Genomic DNA, 12,869 nt, shown 5'->3' with positions numbered 1-12,869 from the left:
TTGTTATTTTCTCTGTAATGAAGCCAGTTTTACTGCACAAATTTGTCTTCCTTATCTCATTTTTTTTCCCCCTGTACACTCAAGGAGGCACAAGCAGGTAAAATTGAATCAAATTTCAGCTGTTAAATAAGACAAGTGCTTATCGAACTCACTTCACTACAGATGTGGGGAGAGAACTTTGAAAAGATTAAATTCTCTGCATGTAAATCCCTGAAAAAGTGTCGGTAGCAAACTTTTTAAAAAAGAAAAAAAAAAAAAGCTTATTTTCCATTTATTTACATCCTCTGGCATCAGCCCACATCCCATGCCAGAAATGCAAATCTGCAGGTAGATGGTGAGGGGGGGGGGGAATGACAGGGCTCAACCTTAGCTGTGATGAATTCAGGCACAGATAAGGTGCTTCATCCTGGTTCATTTGATATACCAAACCTCAGCCTAGAAATCAAATCAGCGGTTGTGTCTGAGGATTTGACTGAGTGCAGCTCCATGTTTGTGGGATCCTCTGTGCTCAAGATGAGATCAGTTTTTTTTTTCACTCCTGATACAGTACTGGAGGATTTTTTTCCCCCTACAGTGGTCAAGGATGGTTGTGTGTAATACAGAAACCAAGATCAATATCTGTCTGCTATAAAAAGCAAAAACTTTCATAAACTTTTTTTTCCTCTACTGTCATCTTCCATGGAGTGTTATAAATACATAACTTTGTGTAATATAATCATTTAGTAGCAGCATCCAGTACTTTAATGTTGTCAGCTTTATATTTAAAGATTCTCTGACACATTATGAAGCTCAATAATGTTTATTACCAAAAACTAAACCATGTTTCCTTTTTCCAGCTCTTGGCCTTTCTTCAGGGTTTGTTTACATTTTACCATGAAGGATATGAGTTGGCTCATGAATTTGAGCCGTACAAACAGCAGCTCCAGTTCAACCTACAGAACGTAAGTCTCTGCACCTCAAAGGGTTATACACAAAGGCAACCAGCCACATAATCAGACTCTGCGGCTTATCTTACCCAGATATAACAAGCAGAGCGCTTTTTCTTTCCCCACTGTGTGATGGCATAGAGGACAGATATTTTCAGGGCAGCGTTGCAGGCAGTTACAGCGGACCATTTAATGGTGCTGTGTCAAAAAACACTTAGGAGTTGAAAATAAAACTGCAGCCCCTGCCACCGTTCCTCCTTCCATCACTGCGACCTCGATGCTTTCAGCCCGAGGGTCCAAATTTTATTTCTGACCCAAAATGTCAGAGGCATTGCTCTGACAATTTTCACTCTATAACCCTCTCTCCATGTCTTCAGATGCGGAGAGCACTAATAGGAACTGGCAAAGGTGAGGCTGTCGCAGCATTCTGCTCTGAGATGTGAAACAGCCTCGCCTTCACCTTTTTAACTCGAAAAGAAAAGAAAAGAAAAGAAAAGAAAGCAGAATCTTTTTCCTAAGTTCAAATCAACTCAAGCATATTTTTGAATATATTAATAAAATATATTTCAACATGCTGTTAATTATTCTTCCCATGGGTGTCTTCATGCAGCTGCGCAAATTGGAGACATTTGTCACACTGCTTTAATTTAGGCACAGTGAGGGAATTCTTCATGCCAATAAAGTGTTTTGCAACAATCTTCAAACCCCTTGATCTTTTTCTTTTTTTACTTTTGTCACATTACAGCCACAGCCTTAAATGTATTTTTTTTTTCTTGTGAAGGACATGCACACTGTAGTACATCAGTGTAAAGTGGATGGAAAATAGGAAATGGTTTTTGGAAAATTTTACAACTAAAACTCTGAAAATATTTGCTGTGCACTTGTCATACAGCAGAGAGGTCAGGGATGAAGTTGTGGAGACGTTTAAATCAGGATTCGGTTATAAAGCAATTTCACAAGCCTTGAAAATCTCAAAGATTTGTCATCATGAAGTGGAATAAAAGAAGGGACATCAATAAACCTTCTAAGGTTTTGCTCTTTAACTGAGATGCCAGGCAAAGAGAGAATCGATCGTAGAAGCAGCCCAGGTGCCTGCTGTAACTCTGGAGGAGCTGCAGAGATCCACAGCTCAGAATGGACAATCTGAGTGTCAAAAGTCGGATGCTACACATTTCCCTGAACACACCGTCCCCACAATGAAGCGTGGTGATGACATCATTCTATTGGAAAGAGAAATGTTACAATGTCCTTTTGTGATTGTTGTGGCCTAAAGTTTCAGGTTTTGCAGCACATTTTTTAAAATGTTGTGATCGAAGTTGCATGTTTTTTTAATTATTATCTTTGCCATAACATGGTTTTACAAAGAAGTTGAAATTGCTGAACATAACTTTCCGAACAAAAAAGTATTAACTTTTTTGTTAAAATACTTTTTTGTATTTTAACAATATACAAAAAAGTATTTTTTTTGTATTTTGTTAAATGCAAAAGAACCAATGATATGTTCAAGTACATTCTTGAAATAGCACCATTAATACAAATACAGTCATGTGCTGAAGAAGGATGAAATATTTCCATACTGGTCATTCAAGCTAACATGAACTGTATATACAGAATAAGCACATGGTTTTTGAAGAAAAAGGGTAAACATTAGTGTTTATTATCACACATGCCTTTAAGAGATGTTGTGAAACAGAAAGTTAACAAGAGGCCTATGAGGATTAGTCAGAAAAGGGAGAAATACAGAAAACTTTAAGGTGATTGGTCAGATTTGCAGAAAAGTTGACGACTGGTGAAAACTGCAAGTCTGTGCAAAATTTGTCAACGAGTGAACTTGGCACAGTCAAAGTCCAAGACTTCAAGTTGGTAGACATTCACCAAAACACTTGCAGATGCATTTGCTGCTTAAGTTGGTTCTTTAGTTCAGTGTACTGGCAATTTTATGTTTTTATTTAAAAATATGAAAACAATGTATAAGTTTGATTGCATTTTACAATTATGCAACGATGTGTGTTTGTTTATCCAACAAGAGGCCAATGACGGAGTGTCTGTGATTGCAAACGTTGTGTTTTGCAACTTTGCATAATCTTGTTTTTTTTTTTCCACATAGACAAGAAACAACTTTGTGAGCACCAAGCAGGAAATGGAGAAGCTGATGAACAGGATAAGGTCTGCAGATCAGGACTACAAACCCCCCGGCGAGTGGACGATGGAAGGCTTCCTGTACGTCCAGGAGAAGCGTGAGTCCTCCCATCAGTCCACTCGGACTCCCTCACTCCCTGCTTCAGTTAGAAGTGCGTCGTTTTAAATCCATCACCATAAACATGTCTCCAGCTTTCCCAGGCCGCCGCAGAAGTGATCGTTTCACACGAGGCTCTGTAATTCATCCTGTTTACGGATTCACTTTGATGCACTCTCAAAAGTGGATGCGTGTTGGGGGAGTTACCACAAATAATAGATTTTTATCAGCAGCAATAAACAAATTTGGATTCATCACAACTTCATTGAATTTCTTTTGAAATCCTTTCAAGAAGGCCTGTGTTTGAGAGCAAAACAGTTTGCCATTTTGTCTCTCATCTCTCCGTCCCCAGGTCCTCTGGGATGCGCCTGGACGCGTCACTACTGCGCGTATGACAAAGGAAGCAAGACCTTCACCATGAGCAACACGGAAAACAAGTCAGCCGGGAAACAGGTAGTTCAGCTTAGTTCAGTTTGCTTTCCTTGGGTTGTAGATGAGCCTGATAAAAGCAGAGAAAAAGGGGGGGAGGAAACGGAGCAAGTGTAATCTGTGTGGGTGAAACAAAGTGCCTGCTTGATTCTCCCACAAGGGAGGAAAAAGGAAGCTGTCAGAGTTACTTAATTGACTTGGAAAACAAAAGACTTGTTAACTGAAGGAGGGCCTGAAAAAACGTAGACAGATACCAAAACTTTTTAATAAAAAGAAAAGGAAACTCGAGAAGCAAAAATAATCATTAAACAATGAACTTTTGCTGTTTTTTGTGTGTGTGTGGGTTCAGGATGTACTAAAAATGTCTTTTGATATTTCAGACAAAATAACCGACTGTTCTTCCACGTTTGTTTAGGCATTTTACTATTTCCATTATTTTAGTGATGTAATATGTATGTGGAAAAAAGTAGCTTTTTTCACACATATTGTGAAAGAAGACTTATCCTATACATTCAACTGAAAAACAAATCTGTTTAAAACACAATGTAAAAAAACTATAGAGTAACCTGATTGTATATGTGTGGAAACTAATCCTTTGTTCACGTTTCTGTGATTTATTTTCAGCATTAGCAGTAGTCTATTAGCCTCCCACATCATCCCTTGTCAATATTTTCCCACTTTGCCTTGCAGAAATTCTGCAAATATATTAGAGTATGAGGGGTTCCCTCATCCACAGGTTGTCCCAAAGATTTTCTTGTCAGATTTAATTTTAGACTTTTGTTCCAATGTTTCGAGACATTTTCCCCTCGAAAGTCTGTTTTCCTTTGACTGAGAAACGGAAAAATAAAATCCACCTTTGTCTCCAGATTTCTATCGGAGACCTGATGGCATTAATTCAACACTGGCTAATTTATAAAAGGGTTTTATGTTTTGATCAACCTTGATAGAAACCTGAATTTTATCTGCAAAAAAAAAAAAATAGGGCTGCCACAACTGTGTGTCACTGAAGGCATGGTGTGTTTTCAATGAAAGTTTCATGAAACCTACCATTTGAAATTCTTGATCCAAATCTTAATCTGACTCTCATCGGACAGTAACACATACTTGGGTTTTAGGAGATCTTAGCCAAGACTTATAATTTTCTTTGGAAGAAATAACTTCTCTTTTCCAGTCCTGCTCTTTAGTCCAGGAATGAGAAGAATGCAGAAGACTGTTGTCACACGTAGAGCATAAATAAATAGTCGTCGGAAATTCCTCCTCTGAATCTGTTTGGAACTTTTATTTAAACTAAACTTTAAAAAAAAAGGGTATGATCTGACTGATCACCCTGTCGTCGCCTCTTTCTTCCCTTCTTTTAAAGGACTAAGTTATCCTAAGCTATCTCTGTGGTTAAGCTGCTACAGGTTTAGGCTGCTAGAGGACAAACTGACAACTTTTCCTCACTTTCTTCTTCTACTACTCTCCAATTTGCACCATAGTAGCTCCATGTCTCCATGTCAGAAAACATTCACTGTTAAAAGGGCTTTACTATTTCTAAAATAGTGAGAAAAGTGCATTTTAAACTGCTTTTATTATATTATCTCTCTGCATTCCTTGGAGAATGCAGGCCCCACATTTAAAGGTTATAAGCAGTCAATATCTAACCTGCTGTAGATAACTTTGGTTTACTTTAAGACAGTCGAAGTGTGCTTTTGGTCTTTGCCTCTGTCAGACTGGCTGTCAGCTGCAGCCTCTGAAAGGGACCTGCTAATCAGCATTTACACAACATGAAAGTTACCTTCCACAGGTAAGATATTAACTTTTTATAACCTTTCAGCCGGACCCAGCTTTAAAAATCCTGAGTTGTCCATTCCAATGAGATTTCCAAAACATCTCCCACCATTTCCAAACCCAACATGCTCTGTAGCGGACTGGAGTTAAAAGCACAGAAGGAAGAAACCGGAGCAACTAAAGCATTCAGACTTCCTGTCATCCGCTGGAGTTGGCACTCAACTTTTTTTCTGCTCTGAAACAAGTAAAGCTGCAAAAGTACATATTGATGGAAAATATAATAAACACTCCACACCAAAAGTCTAGTTCTCTGCTGTTGCAGTTTTAATGAATTACAATTTAGCCCCAAATTAGCAAAGAGAATCCCTCTAAAAAGTATCTATTTTAATAGTTCACACACTAACTATACCTTAATGTGGATTAATACACACAGTGTATGAACTTGATTGTTTGCAAAGGTCAGGCAATATCGTGTCAAGAAGCATTATGCCTACACGTTTCAGCTTCTCAAATTGCATTTTCCTTTGAATATTTTAAATATTTTCTATGAAGAAAGCCACAAATAGTTTGAATTCCGCTAATAATTTGGACTTAAACAGCCCAGAAAGTCTGTGAATAGGCGAATCCATGAAAACTGAAGGGGGTCATCAGTCAATTTGCCGTTGCCTCTCTATTGTTTCCTATTTGTGGTGATGAAAGATCAATGAGTTTTGTCGTGTTGTTTTCTTTTCTCTTTGTGTGGATCTGTTTGTATCGTTCCTGTTAGAATGGCCTCGTCTTGAATCAGCCAGAGACTTTCAAGCTCAAGTCCTGCATTCGGAGGAAAACGGACTCCATCGACAAGCGCTTCTGCTTTGATATCGAAGTGGTGGAGAGGTCCGTGAGACATATCCATGAATTTTTGTTGCCTGCATAGTCTCGGGGCATAAACAAACCGTGATAGTTAATGCTGTTTGCATCACCAAGTCCGTATGGTATTTGTTTTTAATATGTTGTTAGGCAATATGTTGCCTAACATACTGAAATACCAGAGGATTTATGTAAGACACACTGGCAAAGCACCTTTTTTTTTCTTCCCTCAGTTACACTTGAATTCCTAAGATCCTGAAGCTGCATGTGGAATGTTACGTTCTCATTATGTGTCGTCTTGAATCTAATGTATGTTACATTTTGAATGTTCTGAGTCGATTAACATCTTCAGAGAGTTCATTTTAACCATGTCAGAGATCTTCAGCACTGTTACCGTCCTGCATGTTCCCCATGTTCTCCCCGCCCTCTCCAGCTCCTGTTTGCTTGTACGTCCGCGACATCGGTAGCTGTAGCGTTTTTGAACCCGTTCCATCTTTTGTCTGTGTCCGTGTCACTGTAGAAATGACATCTGTCGAGGAACTCTTTTCAGACCACTTCAGTTTTTCTGTAAAGTCCGGTATGTGAACTGATCGGAAAAGATGCATGAGCTGCATGTGTGCATGTTCATCTAAAAACTAACTACCGCTGTTGATCACCTGCCCTTAAAAACATTAGAAATAATTATAAACTACATACTGCATAAAAATATAAATACATTTTCTTCTTACTGCCTGACATTAAGTCAGACTAAACTTTACTCTTTTTAGATCAAGTACATTTACTATAACTGTTTTTGTTTGCTAAATGCCAGAATTGTGGGAGAGATAATTTAAGTGTCGTTAAAATTCTTCCTTCATTTTCTTAAAATTTGTTTCCAAGTTATAACTTCCTTTTCACTGATATCTTGAGATGTTGCCTCGGTATTTCTACACAACACTTCCTCAACATGGCGCTACATTCATACTTCACAGTTGGGATGTTCTCAGGTTGCAGGTTCTCCCCCCTTTTTAATCCAAAAGTTTAATACAAAATTACACCCAAGAACAAATCAGATTGTTGAGATCCACAGTTAGAGTTCCTGATATTTTTAAATACTTAAAATACATACGTATGTTATGGTTTAACCTATCAGAAGCTTGCAAAGCCATGATGTCATCTTGGCTTCCCCAAAGGCATCTTGATATTTTGAATTTGAAGTCTATAATCAAAGATTCTCTATCAAATCTTTTCTCTCATTATTCTGGTGCTTAGCAATTATAAATTATTTTGTAACTAATATGAAATAGAAGCATTTTTTTTGTGGAGAAAAGATTGTGTTTCCTACAATGCATAATACAGTAATAAAACTGCTTATGTAAATGTATTATATTTCTAATTATCACTGTTGCTCTTTTAACACTTAAAACATAATTGAAAGAAATGGAAACGTTAATCGCTGATAAAAAAATTTTTTTAAAAAGAGATATTTATGTTGCCCCTCTGGGAAGATTTGCTATTGATTCGTATTTATTAGGCTAATTGCTAATCCCATTTCTCATTAAAACCTACCGTAGAAGAGAATAAGCCTTACTGAGACTCTTTCTGCTTAATAACACACCCCTAAATGACTAAGATGTCTGCTATGAAGGCTTGAAATGAACTAATCATGGAGATCCACACTTCAGATAATAGAATTTGCCCATCTTTTCTCTGTGTGTAAATGTGCAGCAGCTGCTTGCCCAGCACTGCTCACCCTTGGTGAGTGTTGCTGAGCAGTTTATTTGCAGGGCAACTCATTTATCTTGCACTTCGATGCACCAAGGTGCCGGCCCCAGGCATAAGGACAATGCAGGCCAAGTTCCAGTCAGATTTTAGCTCATCCATTTATTCTCGTTATATCCCGAACACTCTGTCACACCTATGGCCCGGCCGTAATCAAGCCGGCCGTCTGATTCTGGAAGGGTTTATTTGTCCATATTACTGGGGATTGATAGGGATTTTCACAGCAGGAAAATACTTTCCCAGATGTTCAGATGGGAACAAAAATATATTATCTTCATGAAATCTTATGCAGTTATTAATAGCCAAAAAGATTACAAATACATTTAGTTTGTAACACAAACCTTTTCAGAAGCTCAGCCAGTTTAATTCTAAAATCCCACCGCTTGTTTTTTTATTTAAAAAACATGTTTCTATAAAGTCACAAATATGAATATTTCCTTTCTTGCACCAATGCAAATCCAAATCTGTCTGCTTAGTAATGACTGACCTCCTCACTGTAGTAAAGTAGATTTGTCTCCATGCTGGTACTAACTGTCACTACTGGGTGGGTTTTTTCCACCGTAATTTGATTATGCCACTGCTACAGTTCAAATTGAGAGCAAATAATGCTTGCATGAGTTTTAGATCGGCAGCAGCACATATTGTGGTTGTAGATTTTAATAGTATAGACAGAGACAAATTTATTGGCACCCCTGTTAAGGTGTGTAAAACAAAACTCGCCTTTTGTTGCCGCAACATAATTTCTCACTTTTATTTGAGTGCATTTAATCTTTGGAAGAAAAAACATTCAGATCATCTAATACACTTCACAGCAGGCAGGTTTTTGTTTTTCATTATTTGCTCCCTGTTAAATCTACCCAAAGTAGTTTCGACAGGCTACAGAGGAAGCTCTTGGTAAATATCAGCAAAGTTGAAATGTTTACCTTTGTGACACTAGGAGAAAAATATTCATTTTATTTTACAGTAGCATGTACGACGTGGCATGTGTGGCGACATGATGAGTCCAAGATGCCACTCTGTGCTGCAGGTCTTCATCCTTGTTCACAGCTCAATGCAGTTGTTTTATACTTTTTAATTAAAGCCCCGTCTTTCCCATGTGCAGTAAAAGACACATTCACATATTCCAGGAAAAGATAAACTATTGAGGTACATATAAACTCATATGAAGTATAACTTAAAATAAATATTTAGCAAATTGCCAGAAATATTTTTAAAAAATTATTTTTTACCGACTGGATGTACTCAAGTATAAGTTTGCTGGATATTTGCTCATTTTTTGCGTATCTTTCCCAGGGGTGCCAACAGCGTTTTGCACACGCATGTTGGGTGCAAAATGTGCATCACTCTAACTTAAAGACATGCGGCTTTTAGCTGGGATTGGATTGTGAAGCACAGAGCCAAGTGAGGACACAGTTTGAAGTCAAGCATTCGCTCACGAGCTATTTTAGTAACAGTAGTCCTTTTATAGATGAATCAGCCAGTGTAAACACGGTCCGTCCAAGGGCCCCACAGCAATGAGATCATACTGAGACCAGCTTTTCTCCTAAAACCTTCCAGGCATGGCGTAATGACGCTGCAGGCGCTGTCAGAGTCCAACAGAAGACTGTGGCTGGAGGCCATGGATGGCAAGGAGCCGGTGAGGATCTCTGTCAGTTCATCTGTAAAATATTTATTCTGTTCATGGTATTTTTTGTTTTGTTTTTTTGGCTTCTGTGTTTAATTGTTTTGTCTGATCAGGCAGTTGTGCTACCGACTGATTTGTCTGCAGCGCCCTCTTCTGGTGGCTTGCAAAGCAAAAGAATTTCACAGAGAGCTTATAAGCTTTGGGGCACTGGAACATATCTGGGTCATTTTTTTTTGTACATGTAAAAGCAGTGAAGTAATGACTTTCTTCCAAACTTTCTGCAGATTTACAACCTGCCAGCCATACTAAGCAAAAAAGAGGAAAGTAAGTGTGTTTTTTTATTTTTTTATCTTTCCAAACCCTTTTCATCATTAAACTACATATATTCATGCTTGATAATAAGTTAATAGAGTCACCACGCATAAATAAACAAGTAGGTTTCTTTCTTACTTATAGCTATGTCTTCTCATTAACACAGTTATTCGGTATTCGCCCACTCAGCTGACACAGCAGAGCCTTCCAGCACAGAAGCTGTATCTTATTAATCGTGTTAGTTTGAGCCAAGGCATAAGGGAAGGCTGATTATTCCTATGTGATATGTAGTTAACCCAGCCACTAATTGACATGTCAAACCCCCTTTTTGTGTTATGTTCCAGCGTATCTTAACGAGGCAGGTTTTAACTTCGTGAGGAAATGCGTTGACCTGGTCGAGACGAGAGGTGAGGCATTTAAATCCCCTCAGCTTTCATGTGTCGAATTACTCGAACGCTGCCTGATTAATTGACTTTGTCCATTAATATTCATTCTAATACAGTGAAATGGCATGCCATCCACGATTACAATTAGCGTTTTTTTATATTTTGTAATGTTACAACCACAAACAGTGTTTTGTTGCACATTTATGCCAGAAGCCAACACAACATAGTATATTTTCTCCATATTATTCATTAATTTATAAATGTTTCCAACTAAATATTTAAGAAGGAAAGTAAATATTTAGTTTCCAAGCTAACTTATCTCCAAACTTACTTGGAAAACTAAATATTTAATTCACAAGCTAAATGTTTAGTTAGCAAGCTAACGTTAAACGTCTATGGTAACTGGACAAGCTGCAGGGATCCACAGCTGGTGGTGAGGGAATTCTTCTAACAGTATAACTTTTAGTTGTGCAATCCACAATCTGTTTGTTATGGAAGACGTGCAAGAAGGAAACTATTCCTTAACGAAACCAATAAGATGTCTCATTTCCAGTTTGCCTCCAAAGACTTGGAGGGCCCATCAAAGATGGCTTCCTCTACAAGGCTTATGGAATAAAGTTCCTTTGGGGAGAAAGAGCAAAACGTAACTTTTTGGCCAAATCTGGAGAAGAACTCTGATTTTACATCACCCCTGAACACACCTTCCCTACAGTACCACAAAGTGATGGAAACATCAAGCTGTGGGGATTATTTTCTTCCACAGAGAGAGGGCAGATGGTCATAGTTGATGGGGGGGGGGAACACAAGGCAGCACTGTTGGAGGCTGCAAAAGACTTGAGTTAGAAGCAGAGGTTCACTGTCCAGCAGAACAACAGTAAACATGAAGCCATACATACAACAGAATGGTTTAGATCCAAGAATATTCCTGTGAGAAAATGAACCACGTCCAGAAAAACTGTGAATAAGTCATGAAACTTGAAACTTGACTTTCATAGATGCTCTCATCTGCATCCAGTCTGAGTGTACCTCAGCTGGTCTGCCAAGAAGAATGAAACAAAAAAATGTACAAATACACTCACTAGATGTGGTTTTACATCTAGTGGAGGTCAATGCAAATGTGCACCACACTTTTCAGACTTTTATATTTTGGAAAATAATTATTTTACATACACATCACATACACTTAATATTGGTTTATTACATTAAAGCCCAATTAAACAGATTTGATGTTTAACCAAAGGAATACTTTTACAAAGCACTGTAACTGAACTTGCAGTCTGTTTATTTCAGTGAATTAATCTTTATTTTTTTTCCATTTCCTCCTAGGCATCCATACAATGGGGCTGTACAGAATTGGAGGGGTAAACTCCAAAGTACAGAGGCTGATGAGTACGGTCTTTTGTAAGTCATTTCATTTTTTTTCAGTTAAAATTGTAAATTAATCTCTGTGAGTTTAGAGCCTTTGCAAACATGATGCAGTCTTCCAGAGTGAGGAAAGAGCTCCTCTCTGTGGTCAGACTGTGTAACTGCCATCTGGGCTCCTTTTATCTCGCCCTTGCCTCATTAAATTACCCGAGGTAATCCTGTTTACACACATTCTACACACTTGAACAGAAAATGTCACCAAAATCCCTCTAAAGCTCGAGCTCCATCTCAGTAGGGTTGCACATGTGTGCTTTAGGTTTTCCTCTCGCGACTCTTTATCCAAGGAGACAGTCACTATTTTAAATACCCTCTTTAAACATCAGACTCAAACGTCAGATCCTGTTGGTTTCATGCTGGCAGATTGGAAAACAATCACTGTGTTGGAGCTATAAAAAAAAAAATAAAGCTCGTTTTCATCAGCTTCCAAGGCACCTGTGGATGTGGAGCTGGATCCTGAGATGTGGGACAACAAAACCATCACCAGTGGTCTGAAGAATTACCTCAGGTCAGCTCGCCTCACCAGCTGCATGTCCCTAACTGTCAAAAGTGATCACCGCCTCCATTATGACTCTGAGAGCACCCTGCTGTTAGCCATGCATTCAGAGCTATCACTGCCTCACACAGGAAGGTGCTGCATTCACAGGTCCAGTCTCACCAAATAACAGTAAATTATAACTGGACTTTGTTTTCCTGCCCCATCAGGTGCCTCTCTGAACCTCTCATGACTTTCAAGCTGCACAAAGATTTCATCATGGCTGTCAGTAAGTTCCCAACAGGTTGGGTTATGAACACCGCTGAAGGTTTCCACACCCTTAAGATCGTTTCTTGTTTTATTACAGTAGCATATTTGCACACAGACAGATTTTAGAAAAATCCAGCTTAGTGGTTCTTAGTATTCGTGTTTAAAGATCTGATGTTTGTTGTAGAAAAAAATGAAAAACTAATGAGAAGCAAACGATAAGAAATAACAAAATCTTCTTTTTTATCTAATTTGTTTATAACTGACAAGCACCTTTGGCTGTTTTTTTGTTTAACAGTAAAGTAACATGAACTTTCTGAAATTTTGTCAACTCAATAATAATTTGACCCCTTAATAAATAAAGGCCCTTTTTTTACTGTACTTCACAGCTTTTTTTTCGTCCCATACTGTT

The 12,869-nt window shown here is 38.2% G+C and overlaps 1 protein-coding gene across 2 annotated transcripts in view; it reads left to right on the top strand.

The window, feature by feature from the left end:
• The window catches only part of arhgap42b (Rho GTPase activating protein 42b), a 94,927-nt gene that overhangs the window by 69,822 nt on the left and 12,236 nt on the right, over positions 1-12,869 (top strand). Inside the window, exons 7-17 of one of the 2 annotated variants that reach the window (XM_008426415.3) lie at positions 837-941; positions 3,034-3,163; positions 3,515-3,615; positions 6,128-6,237; positions 6,731-6,787; positions 9,529-9,607; positions 9,880-9,919; positions 10,252-10,314; positions 11,620-11,694; positions 12,139-12,223; positions 12,421-12,479. In XM_008426415.3, the coding sequence (XP_008424637.1) occupies positions 837-941; positions 3,034-3,163; positions 3,515-3,615; positions 6,128-6,237; positions 6,731-6,787; positions 9,529-9,607; positions 9,880-9,919; positions 10,252-10,314; positions 11,620-11,694; positions 12,139-12,223; positions 12,421-12,479 (904 nt within the window). The remainder of the gene's footprint in view (positions 1-836; positions 942-3,033; positions 3,164-3,514; positions 3,616-6,127; positions 6,238-6,730; positions 6,788-9,528; positions 9,608-9,879; positions 9,920-10,251; positions 10,315-11,619; positions 11,695-12,138; positions 12,224-12,420; positions 12,480-12,869) is intronic. The other variant, XM_008426417.3, reaches the window with a different exon arrangement.

The sequence above is a fragment of the Poecilia reticulata genome, chromosome 13 (genome assembly GCF_904066995.2).
Source record: "Poecilia reticulata chromosome 13, P_reticulata-male-v2, whole genome shotgun sequence".
NCBI classification, from domain to species: Eukaryota; Metazoa; Chordata; class Actinopteri; order Cyprinodontiformes; family Poeciliidae; genus Poecilia; species Poecilia reticulata.
The sequence above is the reverse complement of the archived record's forward strand: the minus strand, read 5'-3'. Positions and strand labels throughout refer to the sequence as shown.